The 20,890-nt window shown below is 34.8% G+C and overlaps 3 protein-coding genes and 2 pseudogenes across 3 annotated transcripts; 4 read left to right on the top strand and 1 right to left on the bottom strand.

Annotated features, from left to right (window-relative positions):
* Positions 1–620: 620 nt before the first annotated feature.
* On the bottom strand, positions 621–1,621 carry LOC120127155 (LOB domain-containing protein 36-like). The gene has a single exon (XM_039145144.1). It carries the CDS (start codon positions 1,619–1,621, stop codon positions 713–715), a length of 909 nt encoding a protein of 302 aa, XP_039001075.1. The 3' UTR covers positions 621–712.
* Positions 1,622–4,889: 3,268 nt separating this feature from the next.
* LOC120127154 (50S ribosomal protein L25-like) lies at positions 4,890–6,762 on the top strand. The gene is made up of 3 exons (XM_039145143.1): positions 4,890–5,339; positions 5,421–5,550; positions 6,360–6,762. The coding sequence occupies exons 1-3, from the start codon at positions 4,983–4,985 to the stop codon at positions 6,584–6,586; spliced, it is 714 nt and encodes a 237-aa protein (XP_039001074.1). The 5' UTR covers positions 4,890–4,982; the 3' UTR covers positions 6,587–6,762.
* A 182-nt stretch (positions 6,763–6,944) lies between these two features.
* LOC120127151 lies at positions 6,945–11,250 on the top strand (annotated as a pseudogene).
* A 1,413-nt stretch (positions 11,251–12,663) lies between these two features.
* On the top strand, positions 12,664–14,044 carry LOC120127153 (peroxidase 10-like). Its single transcript, XM_039145142.1, has 4 exons — positions 12,664–12,914; positions 13,057–13,251; positions 13,348–13,510; positions 13,613–14,044. Exons 1-4 carry the CDS (start codon positions 12,705–12,707, stop codon positions 14,020–14,022), a joined length of 978 nt encoding a protein of 325 aa, XP_039001073.1. The 5' UTR covers positions 12,664–12,704; the 3' UTR covers positions 14,023–14,044.
* Positions 14,045–16,577: 2,533 nt separating this feature from the next.
* LOC120127152 lies at positions 16,578–20,608 on the top strand (annotated as a pseudogene).
* The last annotated feature ends 282 nt before the right edge of the window (positions 20,609–20,890 follow it).

The raw sequence follows: 20,890 nt of genomic DNA, 5'->3' as shown, positions 1-20,890 counted from the left end.
AAGATTAAACTTTTAAAGTTTATGGACAAATGGCAAATCCATAATCCAACAAAGGAAAGATCATGCAGAAGCTGACCGGAATTTCTAATCTCTTGCACTATGTCAATGAACTTCTTCCAAAACACATTACTATTCTATGATATTAAATTATCTCAAGCTACTTGATTTTTTATTTCATCGATGAAAACTCAAAATTAGGGTGTGTTGTTAGGTAGGTGAAAGGAAACTATCTAAGAAGGGCACTGTTATCTTTCAAGGAAGGTGTGAAGCAATATCTCAGAGGAGAGGTCAAGATCATGGGATTTAGGCTCACACCAAATCCCTACAAAAATCCAATGTAGTTACCCCTTTTTGTCTCATGCATATGCTTGCCACAGAATCCAGTGCGGTGATTCATTTTCCTGGTATAATGATCATTTCCCGGAAATTTTCATCAAGGAAATAGATTAGGTAGGTAGAAAATAAGATGTGGATATTCAGGTCAGTCTTTTAAGGCTGCTACTTCTCATGTTCTAGTGCCTAACATATTGCACACAATGACAGAACAATCAAACACCCTTCATACAGGTATAAAACAGTGAGTTAATGAACAAGGGAAAATCAAAACACTTTACCTAGAATGAAAGATTGCTGTCATGAAAAAGTGGGAAGGCAGGCAGCTGGCATTCAATCTGCAACCACAAAGGAAAAAAAGAAAAGGCTTCTTGTTTATTCAACAAGGACCAGAACTCCTACCCTCACTTTCTGATCTTTGGGGTTGCTGATTTTGTTGTCGTGGTTGCCCTTGTTCTGTCTGAATCAAAAGCTGTGCTTGAAGTGGATGACTTCCATGAGAAGACTGATGATGGGGATGATCTAGCTGTTGTGTCAGAATCTGATAAGGGTTATCAAAGCTCCCTAAAGCCAAAGAAGGTGACATGGTGGCTGCAGTTGGTATTTGATTAAAACCAGTGGCAGTGACTGCACCAGCACCACCTTCAAATCCACTATTAAACCTCACAATCTCTTGCTGTTGACCCTGATGTTGTTGCTGCTGTTCATATCCTCTAAGCAAATCTTCTTGTTCCCTTGCTGCTACCACTGCAGCCAATTGCTGTTGAGCCTCAAATAACTGTTGCTGTTGTTGTTCTCTTATCACCAACTGACCACCGTGTGAAACCGACGCCGCCGTGGGAATAGCCATCACCGGCGTCATATTTTGTTGCATCATAGAATTAGGGTTGCCACCAACGTGTTGTTGTTGCAAAAACACAGGCGGTTGTAGAATAGGAAGCAAAGCCTGAGGACCGATGTAAGTGGCGAGCTCTTTCTTGGCATTGGTGAGATCGTGTTGCATTTGTTTGAGCCTGTGTTGCAAGATGGAGATGAGGCCGACGCAGCCGTAGACGGGGTCTCGGAGACGGGCCTCGGCCTCGTAGGCTAAAGAGTTAACGGCGTCTTCACGTTGGGAAGGGTTGAGCTCGTTTAACAGCTTGGCTACGTTGCTGGCACCGAACACCTTGTGGACGTTCTGGAATTTCTGCGGATTGTCTGGCGGAAAATAGGGTGCAAAGACGCATTCTTGAGTGCATTTCCGACGAAGAAACTTGCATGCCGCGCAAGGAGAGCTCGACGATGACATCTCCGATAATGAATCCCCCTCTTTTATTATTATCTTTTGTACTGTAGTTAAACTGAAATGAACCAAGATCATCAATATTCGATCATATTCATGGGTTTCCACAAAATTTAAAAATCAATAGAAGAAGAAAGAAGAGAGATCTAGGAGCAGTGAGCGATTTGAGATTTAATGTAAAAGTGTTAAAAGTGCATTGAGATGGGAAATCAAACAAAAAATATTAAAAACCACACCTTCTGATTCAATTTAATTACGATCCAAGAGCAAGAAGAACAGTCCATGAAAACAAAGATTTTGATCATTCAAAAACCTTACCTTTTGTTGAAACTGCCACCGGAGGAAATGTTTAAAAAGAGAAACCAACAAAAGTTGGTTCTTTTCTAAGAACTAATTCCATTGAAAGATGGAGTTTTTGCATTTCCCAAAACTTACAGATCAAATATGTAAATCTCTCTCTTCTCTCTCTATACTAAAACAATTTTTTGTTTGTACTGTTGAAAACTAAACAAATTAAATAAGAATAAACCTATTATTAACACAGAGGATGACTGAGCAATCAACTTACTGGATATGTCTCAGTTACCTCTTTGTCCCTGCATTTTCTGCATCTATTACCGAGATTGCCCACTTAATTAACGATGTCAACCAATGGAGAAATTGAGGAAATTAAGGGGGGGGAAAGGCATCATTTTTATTTTTGGTTAAGAGGGTGAATTAATTGTCAGACGAATCAAATATTGTAGAATTTTTATGATAAGGGAAATAATTGTTATTATCAATCTTGATTGTATGATAATATTAAATTCTTGCATATAATTCAATTAATACCATAAATAGAAGAAGGTATAAATTAACAATCGACTCTCAATTTCAGTTTGACTCATCAATATGTCAACTCCAAGGTATTGAGATTATATGGTCATGATATCATTATATGTGATTTTTTTAATTTAAATTTGGATTAATGCACAACACACCTATGGTTGTATTAGGAGGAAAGCATTAGACGAAGTAAAATAAAGACGGATTTTTTACAATTTGAAAATAAATTTATTGATTTGGATAAAAAATAATTAAATTTTTTGAAATCCATATGAAATTTTAAAGTTTTCTTTTCAAGTTCAATTAGGTGGTTTTAGGAAAAAAATTATTTAATTCATATTATCCCAGCACACGTAAAAATTTAAACATAAAATATCACTTTATTTAAATTTAATATATATTATATTTTTTATTATATTGATATATTTTAACAAATATAATATATCAATATATTAAATTTAAATAAAGTGATACTTTTAAAAAAAATTAAAATCTACCACCCATGTGCATTATAGTTTTTAATAAATAAAATTTATTTAATTGTTTGAATAAACTTAGATGGATAACTTAAAAATTAAAATTTCATTAAACCATTTTACACTTTCTCATGTTTTATCCACAACAGAACTAATATTCATGAATATACAAATGTGCGGGTTTGAAGAAGGAAATTGTTAGAGATTGACTGCAGAGATACAAGAGGAAGTTTGATGCAGAATTTCGATGGATTATTGGTGAATCTTTTGTATAATATTTATTTATGTTTGTTTATTAAGCTAGATACATAAGTACGAATAAAATTTTTATGTTCATTTAATAAAAGAACAAACATAAATAAATGTATGTTTGGTTTGTTTATATACACGAATAAACTCGTTTATAATGTTTACCTGATTCTTCTTTTCCTTTTATTTCTTTTTACATTTTAAATATTGGTGAAGGTAGGGACTAAATTGAACACATTGTGAATTTCAGAGTTCAAACTATGAAGCCTAAGGAGCTTAAGAACTAATGGTGTAATTTCGTCAATATATCCACGAATGCTAAACGAACATATTGACAAACATTAAACGAACATGTTTGCAAAAGCTAAATGAGCCAAACACGACCACCTTAAAAAATAAACAAATATGAACACGATATTAAAAATTTAAACGAACACAACTCAAATACAAAAATAAACAAATAAATACGAACACATTCTTGAAATCCGGTTCATCTACTCCCATTGTCTCAGTTAATAAAGTTTCTTTTACAAATAAGTTGCATATTCGGAATTCAAATATGATGCAAAGGGATAGAGGTAAAGGGGTGGATAATTCCAACACTTGTTATCCAAAGATAAAGATTTTTCATTTCTCCAATAACAAGTCTTTTACGGCAAGTAAAAATATCTCCTCATCTTCTACTCCTCTACATATGACATACAAGATAATAAGGTTGATGTTACGATGGTCAATGAAGGGAAGAAGAGGTCACGTAATGCTATAGCCAGGGTATGGACCAAGAGAGGTGTTGAGGTGCGGTCACACCTCCTAGAAATTTTAAATTCCCTTATATATTAGGGTTTTTCTTTGTGTTTTATATAAATTACTTGACTTCCACACCTGAGATTTTATAATCTCGCACCCCTAAATTTTTAATATAATTTTTTATATTCATACCCACTGATACAGATATCTGCATCTGTCCCTAGCTCTAACTGTCCTTTCTCCCAAGGTTAATGGGGGGGGGGGTGGAATACCTTTTTTTAGAGCATCTAGGTAAATCTTCGGACTCGAATAGAATGAATCCAATCTTTTCGTGAGAAGTGTTGATCGATTGATTGCAGGTGTTGATGTTGTCCAACATTGTAGTCAATGACTTGATGAGATAACCTTTCCCAAGATCAGGAATCTTAATAATACAAAAAGAAAGACCAATCAAGTAGTATGACAGATCAGAGACGGATAGTATTGTATAATGTTATTTATAAGATATTAACTTAATTAATCAGCTAAAAAAAATTCTTCCTTGAAATATTAATTTTCGGTGTGTTTTCGTGCCGGACGAGTTCATTACATGTAACTTTTTAGTTGGAAGAATAAACACATTTCTCAATCAATTAATGAAGTATTGTTGAAGATTGTGGCATGATCTCTGCTTGTAGATTACGTGAATAAACACCTATAGATACTATCTTATAATTAAATAAAATAATATTTTTATTATTATTGAGATTACTTGAATAATTATTATATCAATAATATAATAATTAACGACGATTATCGTTACAATCCTAATACTCATTTAAAATTTGAAATTAATATAATTAATAAAAGGGATGACATTAAGAAACGAATACAAGAATAAAAATAAAATTACGCTAAAGCCGTAATTCTTTAGCTTTGCTTCATTAAAAGGGGAAAAAAACCGGGTATATTAATACCATGCCTAAAAAAGGCCCATTTTTAAGCCCCAAATAACTAACCATCCACAAAACCCTCATTTCCAGAAATCAAACCAAGTCAGATCAACTGTCAACAGCCCACACTCCGGCCAAATGTCCAGGTTGTGGCGCGGCCTGAAAACGGTGATCCAAACATCACCGGCGAGCTCCCTCCATTATCACACCATCCAAGCCATCCCTCGAGAATGCACCGGGAGCCGTATCTCGAGCCGTGATAGAGCCCAAGGTAGAATCCCCGCAGTGGTTTTCTCTCAAGGTTTGCTGGAGAAAAACCCAAGCAACCGTTCCCCGTCAAGGAAACAACTTTTGACTACCGAAGGAAAGCAGATTCGATCCATTATCAAGTCGGTTGAACTCCCTTTCTTTTGTTCCACGACGTTCCAGCTTCAGATCCGGGCCGGTTCTGGGTCTTCAGTCTTACTTGAATCCGGGAGAGTTTTACCTATCAAGGCAAGTTTTTATTTTTTGTTAATTCTTAGCTTTTATTGTTACCCAAGTTCAAATTTTGTTTTTTTTTGGATGTTTTTATAGATTCACAGGGACGAGGAGACTGGTAAAATAATGAATTTGGCGTTTGTTTGGGCGGATGAAGGTACTGAGCTGAAGGTTGACGTGCCTGTTGTTTTCAAAGGATTAGAGGATTGCCCTGGTCTTAAGAAAGGTATAAAATTTACTGCAATTCTCCCCATTTCATCTTTGTTTGATCGATGTTAATGTTATCCAAGGTTTAAATTTTACTATGTGATGTCCATTTTCTTGTCCACTGCCCCGTTTAGATGAAAGTATTAAATCAATCTCAATTTGTGTTTTTGGAAGGTTATATTTCCATACTTATGTCTAAAAATGTATCACATGATTCTTCTTGTTTCATTGGAACATAATTGTTTGCTTTCGTACTAGGGAAATGCAGACAAAATTGAAACATATAAGTGACATTAGGTTGAGAATCTTTTAGTGATTACATGTATGCATCTTCCTGCATATGTGTTTGTATATGATTTTGAAACTTCTGTTGTTTATAAATCATATTTTTTAGTGTTCTGTTATGGATAATTAGGTTAGATACTACAATTTTTTATTCAGTTTTATGGCATCAAAAATTGTTAAATGTATACATCAATGTTTTCTCCTTATCGATCTTGGGTATCCTTACCAATTCTTGGAGCTTTGCTCCTTGCTATCCACATACTATCTTGCTCATTCCATGCCATGTTAATTGTCTTTCCTCGCATTTCACTTTTTATGGTTGCACTAAATGATGTTAACTTATCAAATATCTTGTTGCAAGCGGTAATGCACTAGAACATGATGTATGTCTTATTATCGTTCCTTTTTTTGTTATTTAAATCTGGGATTTACAAGTATATCTTTCATTGATTTGTCAATGCTTAATCTATTCAAAGTTTTTGACAATCAGATTATACTTGGTCGTTTCATGAACTGTTTGATGATAGTTTGATGCCATAACAGGTGGCTACTTTAACAGGATACGAAGTAGTTTGAAGTTTCAATGCCCAGCAGAACACATTCCTCTAAAAATTGAGGTGGATGTGAGCGAATTAGATATCGATGATAGAGTGACGATGCATGATATCGAAGTTCATCCATCCATGAAGCTTCTAAGCAAGAATGAAAGCATGCCTATATGTAAGATTGTGCCGATGTATTCCGAAAATCCCGAGCCCATGAAGGTATAACTAAGCATGAGTCAAGACCAATGATGATATTTCTTGATGTGCTGCTTTGAAATTCCCCAATAGACAAGACATTTAAGAATGTACTTCGAACCGAGCTTGTGCTTTAAAATTGAAGCCATGATGGAAGAGGGTTGTTGCAATTAACTATTATTAAAATAAAACTGTCAAATTATTTATTTTATTTTATTAAAATAAAAAAAGTGTAAGGAGCAGATGCTAAAGCAGCTAGAGGCGTAGCTCTTTAAAAGTAAAGAAGGCTTTTCTGTTATTAACCGCGCAATGTTTCATAAAAGGAAAAGAAACTGGTTTCTCTATATCCGAATTTTTAAACCAAGAACGCCATTGCTCATCCAATCCTTTGGAACATCATCATCCTTCCATGGATATTCCTCTCGTTATTTCCTTCAATTCAAATTTGAATAATTTATTCTGATTTTTCAGTATGATTTCTAGCCATGCGTTGTTTTCATAATATTTAGTTTTCTTCATCTTCTTTCTCCTCCCGCAGCTCCTCCTCGCCGTCGCTGAAATATACTGAAGATAATAATAATAATCATTATCAGCGGAACCAACGTCCCAAATCACGTTACTACTTGGGGTTTAGTATTGCCGGAGCTAGGTTTAGAAGGTACAAGGAGCCGAGGAATCTAACCGACCAGGAAATTCCTCATCAGGAGGAAGCGGTGGTTTCGCTGCTGTCCGATGGCGGTTGCGATACTCCGTCGTCACCCCCTTCGCGGGCTTCCAAGTCATCGTCGGCGTCGGCCTTGGCTATGCCTTTGCCGCTCCCGCTTCCGGTTCCAGATGGAGACGGGGAGCAAAGGTTGCTGTCGCCGAAGGAAGTTGGACATTGTAAAGGTTTAGAGGATAGAGATACAGATAAAGCAGATGAAACTACTCCTTCGCTAATTGAGTTAGTAATTGAGTAAATTATTAAAATATTATTTCAGCTGAATTTTTATTTTGAAATTTATGATGAAATAAATTCATATATCATTTGAATTTTTATTTGAAGATTTCAAATTATATATTATTTGATTATGAACTTTTGAATAGAAATGTAATTGAAACAATATTTCATGCAGACTTATTTGATTATTTAATTCAACAATGACCAATTTATTATGTCTTATTATTCTCTATTTCCAATCATTTGATGTCTTCGTTCTGTGAATGTTTCAGAAACAAATTCCTAAAGGATGGATGATATCTTCCTAATGTAATACTATTTAATTGATAATTTAAATGCTAGAAATGAATTATGAGCTTAAGGATGATATATTCACGATCGCAATACTACTTTAATTGATAATCTAAATGTTCTATCTGAAAGTTAGATTTGTACTTTATTTAGGTTTTATATTTATAGTCATCGGAGTTATTTTCTGATAACTTGTTTTAGCTGGTTTTTCTAAAATCAGCTTTCTAATTTCTCCAATTACAGTGTGTTTGCTTCTCGTGACTTGAGGAAGACGAAGAAGAACGTGGAAACAATATCTTGCTCTAGGGGGTTGCAACAAGAAGTGATTAAAGGGGATAGTAATCAGGATGAGTTTATGGTGCATTTTCCTATTAGCAGTGCTCCAACGAGTCAGATTGCGAGCCCTGTAGCTACCCCACAAAGACTGAGTGCTGCCGACGTGTTTCCGCATTATATTGCTCCTGCAAGTAATCAATTTTGTTCAGCCCCGGAGATGAAGCCATTAGATGTTGCAGGGCTTCCTTCCCGAACAGTCCATGATTACAATGCATCTACCACTGATCATACTCCACTTCACAGTCTACCAAATCGAAGTCCTACTCGAAGTAACAGAAGCCAAAGTGGACCTCCTTCACCAATACATCGAAGGTTGTCACTTGAGATTATTGATATCTCATCATTGCGACCTGAAAATAATGGCCATATCTCTGTCCATCCGTTACCTCTTCCTCCAGGAGTTGGCTTGGCTTCCCCACCATCTTCCATTTCCCAAGTTGCTAATAAACCAGTCATTGCCAATGAATTCTAAATGGCAAAAGGGCAAGCTTATTGGTCGCGGTACATTTGGAAGTGTTTATGTTGCCAGTAACAGGTATACCGTGTATAATTTCTCTTGGTCTTTGCCACCTATTGCACTTGTCATCTAAAGACTAAAATGGGTTCTTGTTTCTAACAAAGAAACTGGAGCTTTACGTGCAATGAAGGAAGACGAAATATTTCCAGATGACCCAAAATCTGCAGTGTATAAAGCAATTAGAACAGGTTTTTCTGCCAAAAATATTACATTGCTTCATCCTAGGGAGATAGAAGTGATGGTTACCTAAAGCTGTTTGTTCTTTTATGGAGCCTTAACTACATTCTTTATTGCAGGAGATCAAGGTTCTTAGCCATCTCAAGCATCCAAATATAGTGCATTATTATGGTAGTGAAATAGTAAGTGCTGATTGCATGTTGTGGATTTCTTCTATCCTTTTGTTCCACTTAATATCGTAAGAATTTCTATTAAGGAATAAAAATTACCGCATGCAGGTGGAAAACAAGTCTATATATATCTGGAGTATGTTCATACTGGTTCAATTAATAAATATGTTTGTGATCACTGTTGTGCCATAACCGAATATGTTGTTCGCAATTTTACTCGTCATACTCTTTCTGGGTTAGCTTACCTGCACATCACGAAGACAATCCACGGGTACAAAGCACTGCCCTCATCTGGGGTTAAAAACAGCCTATTAGAGTATATAAGTGAATGACTTCTTTCTGTCCAATTAAAATTTAAGCATGGAAAAACTAGTAGTTTGACGAGAGGAAAAAACCTATCTCAGTATTCTATAATGAAATATTGGTGGCTTAATATGCTGTGTATCTTTTTATGTTCAGGGATATTAAAGGAGCTAATCTGCTTGTTGATGCATGTGGAGTTGTCAAGCTTGCTGACTTTGGAATGTCCAAACATGTAAGTTTCATATCTCTCCAGTCTTGCGACACATACTGGTTACAGATAAGACATCTATAGTTTTAACCATAGGATCATTTACTGCATTCATCCCCACAACTCCAATCATTTATTGGAAAATTTTCTTAAGCATAAAAGAAGTGGCTAATATAAATGGACATAAGCACAAATGAACTAGGTAGGCAGATTAATTAAATCTTTGTATGAATACTAGAGTTGATTAGCTTGGTGTGGCAGATGCTATCATCATCATAATCATAACTGGTTAGTTGTTTTTTTTCTGATTCAGCTTGAATAGCTTTTTAACGGTTTTGCTGCGCAGCTTACTGGACAAAGAGCTGACCTACCTTTGAAGGGAAGCCCTTACTGGATGGCTCCAGAGGTAGCATCTCGCAATTTTATACTTCTATGATTTTTGTATTTTGAACATACTGACACTGCTCATTTCTCTACAGCTTATGCAAGCAGTGATGCAGAAAGATAATAGTTCCGAGCTTGCTCTCGCTGTTGATATTTGGAGTTTGGGATGTACAATTATCGAAATGTTCACTGGTAAAGCACCATGGAGTGAGTATGAAGGGGTAAGCACCTGGTGTATCTTGATTCACGTTATAAATCAGCTGAGCCTTGGAGAAAATTTTGAGCATTCCAACTTTCCATTGTTGCATGAAATGACATCAGATTACGGAAAAAAGAAAATAAAAAGTTGGGTTCTGAACTTAATAATCATGCATTGTATGCCAATCATTAAAAGTTAAAGAGTTCCCTACTTGCGTGCAAGGAAGGACAAGTTCAATTGCTTTGTCGGGTTTGTTTTTAAATAAGAGACGTTTCGAACTTCTGTGTTCTTTTTGCTAATGCAGGCTGCCGCTATGTTTAAAGTGATGCGGGATACCCTCCCATACCCGAAACCTTATCATCCGAGGAGAAGGATTTCCTGCGTTGCTGTTTCAAAAGAAATCCTGCAGAGAGACCATCTGCAAGCGTATTACTAGAGCACCGATTTGTTAAAAGCCCACTACAGTCGGGTGCCTCATCCTTTAATGGCATAAAAGTAGGGGTAAACAAGAATACATACCCTGTTGTCGCCATTAGCATATAATAGTTTAGTTCATAATTAGTTTAATAATATGCAGGATGCTCCCCTTAGTCCAGTTGAGCGATCTGAATTTAAACTGGCTCAGTTGCCGGTACAGCCTAGCTTGCAAAATTCAAAACCTGTGACCCCTGACAGGTAAGAGTTACATGACATTTGCATATTGTGACTGTCAAATTCAATCGTATGCTTTCTTTTCTCGACTGTCAATTTCATCTTCATGAATAATTCTTTTTCTCCAGTGAAACCGCACAACGATCTCATTACAAGCATTCTGAGCTATCAGCAGCACCGCGTTATTCTCCTCGTTCAACCCTTGAGGTTCCTCCTAGTTTGTATTCCCCGTCCTCGGGTCCAAGTACTCATCACCCCAGCCCTTCCAGTACCATTAGTAGATCTAATAACCAGGAGCCTAAGAAGAACCATATCTTCAAATAACATTGAAGAAACGAAGAAACATTGCGGTCCAACACATGACCGTGGAGAACCGAACTATAACCTCCCTATCGGATTGCCGTCTTCGATGCCTTATCGAAGTTTCTGAAGCTTTTTCGTCCTGGATGCCTATCCAGGGACTGGTCTTTTTGTAAATTACTGACTATTTTTTCAGAGCTTCCAAAATTGTGAAAGCTCTCTTTCCCCCCCCCCCCAATCCATGAATATTCTTACAGAAGGTGACATTTTAAACTCCATAAGTAGATTTTAGAAAGTGTAAGTTAGCCATATATCATTTCTCTTTTAATTCCCACATCATAGCTACTCTGCCATCCTCTGCCTCTGGTTCATACATTGTTCGAGCAATTTTCTTCTATTATTACTATTTGAACTCAATTATTCGCAGTAATAAATTTATCTTTTTATGTTATATTAGAAAATACGAGTACGAAAATTCATGGAATTTTTTTCATTTAATTAATAAAAATCAATAAAGTAACAATGAAATAAATCAAAAGAATAATGATGTAATCCATGTTCTGTTTGCAATATTTTTATGGATTGAATTCTTTTGATCTTTATTATGATATTCGAATATGTATTTTTAAGAGTGTAACGTAATTAAATTTTTATTTTGAGAAATATATTATATTTTATCATTATATTCATAAAGTTATATAAAAAAATCATAAAAAAAATGATTGACTTAAACTTAATTGCCTTGAAAAACAATTGATTTAATAAACCCTCTTGAGCTCATCTTTATTTCTTATTGTTTCCCACTCTTATAATGGCGAATTAGATCCAACTGCTCCCACTTAGCTTCACTCGCCTTTATAGTTACACGCTATATTATTATTTTTAAATAAAAACAACTAATTTTATTAAACAAGAAAAAAAATCTGAAATTACAATAAGGTTTATAACTAGACTCGTAAATCATAAACTATTATTATTATTATTGATTTTTTCAAGGGGTTAGAAGCCGATTCTTTTATGTACAACACGTATCTAATGTCTTACATATACCTGAAGAAGGTTATATAGATATCACCTTCTAAGGATAATTAAAACACATGAAAAAAAAATAGAACATACTCGTGTCAAACAAATATACGATACTTGAATCTGAACAATACACGTTGCAGGTTCATGCTTACATTGAATAATATTTATCCATTGCTGGTTACATGTCGGTAGCTGATATGCAAATTGCCACTGATGGATCTATTTCACCACTCCATTAAACCATCCCTGAGGTGTATTTTCCACTACTACGCTTACTGATCTTACTTTCGGCATATAAATATAAAGTATTTTCGCATGCCATTGAACTTTGGCAGCCCAGTTTTTCTTCACATGGTACACACTTAAGTCAAACTTGAGTGACTATAATTTACAGTGACCTTTTTCTTCTAGAGGAATACACCAGTGATGCCACTTTCTAGCAATTTTCAATGGGAAGATACATGGGATTGTACCAGACCTATTGAAGTGGACATCAGAATCAGATAATGCCTCTACCACTATCACGTATTGTATTCAATTCTCCTCTGGTTTAATTTGTGTATAAATAGCTCTTAGTTTCCACTGTTCGAGCAACGAGACAAGTCCGGATTCAAATTTCGGTGTTTACCTACATTTCGCCGATATGGAACGAAAAGCCTTCATCAAACTTCCCCTTGTTCACATCTTTTTCCTGAGTCACCTGGTGTTTTGTCAACTTGATTATAGATTCTATGACAGCACTTGTCCTAATCTCACAAAGATTGTTAGATTTGGTGTTTGGTCGGCCATTGCGAATGATACTCGAATGGCAGCCTCTCTCGTTCGGCTTCACTTCCATGATTGTTTTGTTAATGTAATCTATCGACGTCTAGTACTCTATGTTATTGGTACTTCAGAAAAAAAATGAAGAGTCAGATAAAATAAATGTTCAATTATGAACATAGCTCTAGTTTCAGCGTATATAAATTGAATCTTTCTTGTTTTTTCTTCTCCAGGGATGTGATGGTTCGATCCTACTTGATGATATTGGCTCAACTTTTGTGGGGGAGAAAACTGCGGTGCCTAATCAAAATTCAGTAAGAGGCTATGAGGTTATTGACAAAATTAAGGGCAATGTTGAGAAATTTTGCCCATCAACTGTTTCCTGCACTGATATATTAACTCTTGCAGCAAGAGATGCTGCTAATATTGTAAGTAACATTTTCATATTTCATTTGCTTTTAACCAGATCATATATTGTTATCGTCCGTGTATTCGAGTCGGTAATCCAGCTCTTAATCTCGCAGGCAGGGGCGTCGTTTTGGATGGTACCCTTAGGTCGCCGAGACGGACGAACAGTGAACAAGACTGCAGCTAATCAACTCCCGTCACCATTTGAGTCCTTAGACAACATAATTTCAAAGTTCAATTCAAAGGGTCTGGACACAAAAGATGTGGTTGTTCTATCAGGCATGGTTTCATTTCAATGTCATAAACAATCAATCTTTGATCACCTTTTTTCCTGGTTCAAAATCAAAACAAAACCCTGTCACTGTTTCTTTTTAAGTGCAGGTGCTCACACCATTGGCTTTGCTCAATGTTTCACTTTCAAACAAAGGCTCTTCAACTTCGGTGGCTCAGGCAAGCCCGACCCAGATCTCGAAACATCATTTCTCAAAGGTCTTCAAAGTGTTTGTCCGGATCAAACCGATTCAGATACCAATCTAGTTGCTTTAGATTCTCTCACGACAAACAGATTCGACAACGGCTACTACAAAAACCTCGTCAACAGCTCCGGTCTTTTGCAGTCGGATCATGTGCTTAGTACAGATAACAGAACTGCTTCCATGGTGGATAACTACAGCAAATACCCTTATCTGTTTTTAAAAGATTTTGGAGCATCGATGGTGAAGATGGCCTACATTGGTGTTCTGACCGGACAAGATGGGGAGATAAGGAAGGATTGCAAAGTGGTCAACTAGATCGAAGTTTGAAATTTCTGTCATGAATCATGCATTTTCTGGTTTTCAAATGTGAACTACTGCATGTAAAATATTAGGATCTTTCATGGTTTAGACTCGTTGTCTTTGTTTCAGAACACATTGGGCATAACTGGCAACTTGGATTTTGCTGCCCTCTCATTGCCATATTCGATTCTATTAAGCTACAGGATCCATAAAAGGTCATGTAGTATTAATAAATTCAAAAGAAAGGATTCACACAACAATGAGAATGCAGCAACTGTGATTAATGAAAGTGACAGATTCGTAGTTGAGAAAGGGTTACAGATGATGAAGATTTGAATCAAAATAATTACTTTTATTGCATGAAGAAAAAAGACGAGTTGAATTAGTATTTTTTGTTCTCATGCATGCATTTAGATCTAAAATATGAGTTAAAAATTTAACGATGTCATAAAATAATGTCATATTAATTTTAAAAATTAATAAAAAGATATTATATCAGAATTATTATTAATTTTTAACTACAAATGAATAAAATAAAATAAAAATATAATACTTAATATAATTTTAAGGGTAAAGTATAGTAATGGTCACTGAACATTTCTGAAGCTTGCATTTAGGTCCCCCAACATTTAAAACTTGCAATACAGTCCCCCAACATTTATTCCGTTTGCAATATGGTCCCCCAACTTAAACCACAGTTAGAAAATTAGGATAAATTATATAAATGGTCATTGAACTTTTCAGTCACTTGAATTTAGGTCCCCCAACTTTTAAAACTTGCAAAACAGTCATCAATTTCATTCTAAACTCCAATTTCCAAGTAATTCAATTTTATTCTAAACCCTAAATTCCAAAATACTTAAATTAAATTCAATTATGTCAAATTTATTATTATTTAATTTCATCTTATTTCATGTGATACGTATTTTTTATATAAATATAATAGTATAATTCTTATCTGTTGAAGAAATTTTTTAATTAAAAAAAGTAGTTAGGATATAGAAGAGATTGAAAATAATTCGAATTTTAAATTTATAAAATGTTATTTTGACGTATAAATAAAAGTGTAAACTACTCGGTTGACAACTTAACTATCTAGCCCTTTTTACTTTTGTCATCGATCTTTTAAATTTATCAATCATACCACATAATTATTTAACTGTTTCAACTAAGTCACTAGTCGTTACCAATTGATAAAAATGATGATGTGGCAGTTAAAAGGAATTGGTATTATTATACATTCAGTCTTTATTATTTATATAATCAATTTGGTCCTAAATTAAATAAAATTTAATAAATTAATCATTTAATTAGGATCTGACATGTGTTAGCACATGATCATGACACGTGTCATTGGTGACACATGTTACCACCTAATTATTTATATATGCTATCAATTTGGTCCTAAATTAAATAAAATTTAATAAATTAATCATTTTAATCAGGATCTGACATGTGTTAACACATGATCGTGATATGTGTTATTGGTGACACATGTCACCTCCTAATTAGAAGAAAATTAAGTTACAAAGAAGTAAAATTTGGGTCTTGGGCAAACTCAAACCTGAGTCACGCAAATGAAAGATACAGGGTGGAGCCACTAAGCTAACACCATCATTTGTGTTAAGAGATATACAATAATACATATACTAATAGTATGATCAATGCCAGAAAAAAAAGAATATAATGTAAAATGGAAATAATGAGATTTGAACTTCGGCAAAAAATTTGAAAGCAATAAATGATGGGAAAATATTATATTTTTACAATAAAAAAAATATTATATTTGATAAATTGTTTGATAGATTTAATATATTTTTTAAATATTAGTTGATACAATATTTTAAAAGAATAAATTTAAGATTTATATATTTTTAAACTAAATTTAATAATTATATTTTTCATATTTATAATTCATGATTATATATATAATCTTAAGTTGAGTATTTCTAATATAATTAATAATTTTAATTTCTTATTAAAAATAAAATATTCAAAAAATATAAATGATTCATACATTAATATATGAATATATTTTTTATTTATACATCTAAATATAAATATACATTTATATAAATATATTTTTATTCGTTGTGTCTGTGCCTTGAACTCTTTCTTCAAGCATATATTACCTTAAATTGAAGTATTTTAGAATTTAATTGAAGTATTTTAGAATTTAGGGTTTAGAATAAAATTGAATTACTTTGGAAATTGGGGTTTAGAATGAAATTGATGACTGTTTTGCAAGTTTTAAAAGTTGGGGGACCTAAATTCAAGTGGCTGAAAAGTTCAATGACCGTTTATATAATTTATCCTAATTTTCTAACTGTGTTTAAGTTGGGGGACCATATTGCAAACGGAATAAATGTTGGGGGACTGTATTGCAAGTTTTAAATGTTGGGGGACCTAAACGCAAGCTTCAAAAATGTTCAGTGACCATTACTATACTTTACCCTAATTTAAAAAAAAATAATTAAATAATAAATGAATAATTCAATAAATAGTTTACCTAAATAAGTAATATAGAATCAATTATATATGGATATAGGATTCTATGGGACAGCCTCGATATCAACATCCTCTCTCTCTAGTAAAGGCTGGAAATATGACCCCGCTTTAACCTCAAAATCCGTGTCCTGTTACTCACTCAACACAAAAAGTCCGACGGTTCCTTAGGCTACCCCAAAAGGCAAGCAAAGCAGCAGCCAAAACCGCAAAGGAACGGAGCCAGAAAAGAGGAAGACCCTTCTTTTCTTTTCTTGGGTTCAAAATAAAGGTTGGGATTAGGGTTGTTTTGGGTCATTTTCAGTTGAAGCAAACAATTGAGTGACAGGGAGAGAAGGGAAAATGGTGAACCCAAAATGTTATTTGGATATAAGCATAGGAGGAGAACTAGAAGGAAGGTTAGTAGTGGAGTTGTACAAGGATGTTGTGCCTAAAACTGCTGAAAATTTCAGGGCTTTGTGTACTGGTGAGAAAGGCATTGGATCTAACACTGCTGCCTCCCTGCATTACAAGGTTATAACTTTTGTCTTTCTTATATCATGGAACTCTAATATTGATGTGTGGATACATGAAAGTATATCTAGTTTAACGTTTAACATTTTTTCTTTCTTCCCGGAATGTCAAAAAGTGTCTAAGTTCTTTGGTTTGAGTTTAGTGGGTGATAAAGGGGCCTTTTTTGTGTGTTTCTTTTGTTAAATGTAGCTGGCATCCTGTATTAAGTCTTAGTAAATGGGTATTTGGTAGATCTTACATGTTTTCTTTGCATGTTTTGTGTTCTGTGATGTAAAGTAAGCTGTTTTAAGTGTAAAAAGATTGAACTTTTATTGGCTTTAACTTCAGTTCATGGGCATTAACTTCAGTTCTGTTTTTTCAAGCTCGAATTGTTGTGACAGTGATAAGTCTTTTTTGTGTGTTTCTATAGGTCTTAGTAAATGGGTATTTGGTAGAGCTTACATTTTTTTCTCTGCATGTTTTGTGTTTTGTGATGTAAAGTAAGTTGTTTCAAGTGTAACAAGATTGAACTTCCATGGGCTTTAACTTTAGTTCTGTTTTTTTCAAGCTGGAATTGTTGTGAAAGTGATAAGATAAGCTGCAAGATAACTTTTTCTTTCCTCCAAAATACAGTTGGCTTCTAATGTTATGCATGTAGGCATGACTTGAAACTTAGAAAATAAAGGAAATTAAGATGGCACTGTTAGACGTTTCTTGCTTTTGCAATTTCACTTTCGTTGAATGATGACTATGCACCTCCAAACAACTTTGTAATGCTTTTCTTTTTCTTACAATGGTGCAATTTTGATTTGCAGGGTGTACGCTTTCATCGCATTATCCGAGGTTTTATGATACAAGGTGGGGATATTTCAGCTGGTGATGGAACTGGGGAGAATCCATTTATGGCTTGAAATTTGAAGATGAAATTTTGAGTTAAAACATGAAAGAAAAGGAATGTTGTCCATGGCTAATATGGGGCCTAACACCAATGGGTCTCAATTCTTCGTTACAACTACTCGAACATCTCATCTCGACGGGAAACATGTGGTTTTTGGGAAGGTTTTAAAAGGAATGGGTGTTGTTAGATCTATTGAGCATGTTGCTACCAAGGATGGGGATTACCCCACACAAGAAGTTATAATTGAAGATTGTGGAGAAATTCCTGAGGGGGCAGATGATGGGGTATCCAATTTTTTCAAGGATGGTGATATTTATCCTGATTGGCCAGCTGACCTTGATAAAAAAACGAATGAAATTTCTTGGTGGATGATGGCAGTTGACTCTATCAAAGCTTTTGGAAATGAGCAATACAAGGTATTTCATATAATTGTATTGTTCTTTTTGCAGTACAATTTGCTTCATTTTCCCTTTTCCATAGACTACACATTTTAAACTATTATGAAAGAGTTTGCCTTGTACTTTCTGAGTTATGAATGCTTCATGATGGCACATTTTCTACCATACATTAGACTACCAATAGCTTTAGTTCTTTTCTTTGGAACTTGATTTACTGCTACAGTGTTACTAGATATTCCTAATTGTTCCCTCTTACAGAAACAAGACTATAAGATTGCTCTTAGGAAATATTGGAAGGCTTTGCGCTACTTGGATGTCTGCTGGGACCTGGAGGCCATTGATCAAGGTGCATAGTTTAGTTTCTTTCTCTGATGATCATGATTTTATTGCCATTAATCCTCTGGTTATTCTGCTGACCTTTTTGCTTCCTTTCTAATTTGTCATCACACAGAGAAGAGCTCCTCTTTGCGGAAGACCAAGTCTCAGATATTTACAAATAGTTCTGTAAGATTTTGATTTCCTTGAAAATATTAGATCATCAATAAGTCATAGGTTTAGTCATCTAGCACGGCAAGATCATTCCAATCTTCTTTCTCTCATTTTTAGGTCTTCATTTGTTGAGTAAAGCATGTTATGATAGGGAGTTCCTCTATGTTAGTATCTGCTATCACTTATATTCTTTTTTCGGTTATTGATGTTTGTTTCCTTTCATATAACTGCTGTCTGTGTTGTCTGCTTTAGGCCTGCAAGTTGAAACTGGGTGATCTAAGAGGAGCATTGTTGGATGCTGACTTTGCAATTCGTGATGGAGAAGATAATGTGAAAGCTTTCTTTCGCCAAGGCCAGGTCAGTGCTTAGTATTTGTACATATCCAAAGCCAAGTTTATTGCTTCCTTGGCATTGTGTACTTTGCCTGGTCCGTTTTCTTTTCCATTTCTTTTCGCTGGCGGCTGGTCATGTTTCTAAATTAGGTTGTAGCTGTGCTTTTTTTTTGCTTACTAGTATCAGTGCTTTTTCAAGCATAACTATATTGTCGTTTCTTATTTTGCTAATTGATTTGAGGGAAGAACCTTTTGTGTTTATAACAAAATAAACTGCATGCTCTTGTTTTTACTGGAATGCATGTTGTTTAAACTATTAAATGGCTAATTTCACTTTTATCTGTGACTTTTTTTTTATTTTAATTGCTTTTGTATTTAACTGATGTCAGGCTCACATGGCACTAAATGACATTGATGCGGCAGTCGAGAGCTTTAGAAAGGCATTGGAATTAGAGCCGAATGACGGTCAGTAAAATCTTGTCTCAAGTGAAACAGCCGTGAAACCCCTACCATGCTCCCTCCTTCCCTCTTCCATTCTCTTCCTCTGTTTTACTGTTTTGAGGTTTGGAAGGGATTGCTAGGTTTTCTATTTGATTAATGAAGTGCCATTTTGTGTCACCTGGTAAAGTTGCATACCATTGTAACCTAAGTACGAGACGTGATGTTATATCGTTTTTCTGCTATCATTCTTAGTTTTAATTCATCATAATCCTTCAATTATATACTTTTCAATGGACAGATGACCTTCATCTTACATAATGTTTTCTACTACACAGGTGGAATAAAGAAAGAGCTTGCAGCTGCAAGGAAGAAGGTTGACAATAATCTATTCTTTCGCTGAATAAATATTTAATGCTTTCCACCTCGCACTTCCTGTTTATTTCACCTGTGAAGGTAATTGAATTTGAAGCACTGCTGCAGATTGCCGATAGACGAGACCAGGAGAAAAAGGCATACTCTAGAATGTTTCAGTAGATCTTTAGCCAACATTATGGTACAGCAACAACCCTTCTGTTTGCTTTCCAATTATCTATGTTTCACTTTGTCTGGTAAACCGTGCTTTGATGATTTGCAGGCAGCCTTTTGTCTCGAAGGATCCATTTTTGGGTTTTTATTTTTACATACATTGTCATGTATCCAGTCGTGGGAGATCTTTTATAGTCCGGCTTGCATTATGAAAAATCAGGTATGAATTTTCCGATTTTGCTAGGCATACATGCATACGTGTCTATTCCTTTGAACTCATGGAATTTATGCTGTTGTGCAGGATGTATCGTACAGTAAAAGACCTACCTGATCTCTCTTTAGGAAATACTCAAACTCGGGTGAATTTTAAATCAGACTCATCTTTTATTCCTTTGATACTACATTTTATTCCGAGCAGGAACTGTATTTTGCATACATGTCTGTTAGAATTTATCTGAACATTCCTTTTATGCTTGCAAGACAATTTTTTATTCGAGCTAAAATTGATATTTTCTTTTTCACTTTCAACACTGTATTCCTCCTGCTTTTGGACTTGCTCATCAATTGTGGCTTCCCTTGCTTATTCCGATTAATTTCTTTGGCTTGAACTTTTGGCACGCAATGCAAAGTCTTCGTTTGGGACTTCATCTACATCCAGCTTAGTCTCAAGTCCAGATCTCCTGCCTCCTCTTGTTGCGTTTCTTCAACTTCAACCATCTTGCCATCTCCTTTTCTTCTTTGATTTCTTGTCTGGACGTGTTTCTTCTAATCTTTATAAAGCTGAGTTTCGTGCGGTCTCTGCT

This window comes from Hibiscus syriacus, unplaced genomic scaffold (genome assembly GCF_006381635.1).
Source record: "Hibiscus syriacus cultivar Baekdansim isolate YM2019G1 unplaced genomic scaffold, ASM638163v2 tig00110462_pilon, whole genome shotgun sequence".
Taxonomy (NCBI): domain Eukaryota; kingdom Viridiplantae; phylum Streptophyta; class Magnoliopsida; order Malvales; family Malvaceae; genus Hibiscus; species Hibiscus syriacus.
This window is presented reverse-complemented; position numbering and strand designations above follow the sequence as displayed.

What these genes read in the sequence shown, in the direction of transcription:
- LOC120127153 (XM_039145142.1), top strand. Translation starts at nt 12,705, where the DNA reads ATGGAACGAAAAGCCTTCATCAAACTTCCCCTTGTTCACATCTTTTTC. An exon ending in TCCATGATTGTTTTGTTAAT is followed by an intron (nt 12,915 to 13,056) that starts GTAATCTATCGA and finishes TTTCTTCTCCAG; the next exon opens with GGATGTGATGGTTCGATCCT. An exon ending in AGATGTGGTTGTTCTATCAG is followed by an intron (nt 13,511 to 13,612) that starts GCATGGTTTCAT and finishes TTTTAAGTGCAG; the next exon opens with GTGCTCACACCATTGGCTTT.
- LOC120127154 (XM_039145143.1), top strand. Translation starts at nt 4,983, where the DNA reads ATGTCCAGGTTGTGGCGCGGCCTGAAAACGGTGATCCAAACATCACCG. An exon ending in GGAGAGTTTTACCTATCAAG is followed by an intron (nt 5,340 to 5,420) that starts GCAAGTTTTTAT and finishes ATGTTTTTATAG; the next exon opens with ATTCACAGGGACGAGGAGAC. An exon ending in TTGCCCTGGTCTTAAGAAAG is followed by an intron (nt 5,551 to 6,359) that starts GTATAAAATTTA and finishes ATGCCATAACAG; the next exon opens with GTGGCTACTTTAACAGGATA.
- LOC120127155 (XM_039145144.1), bottom strand. Translation starts at nt 1,621, where the DNA reads ATGTCATCGTCGAGCTCTCCTTGCGCGGCATGCAAGTTTCTTCGTCGG.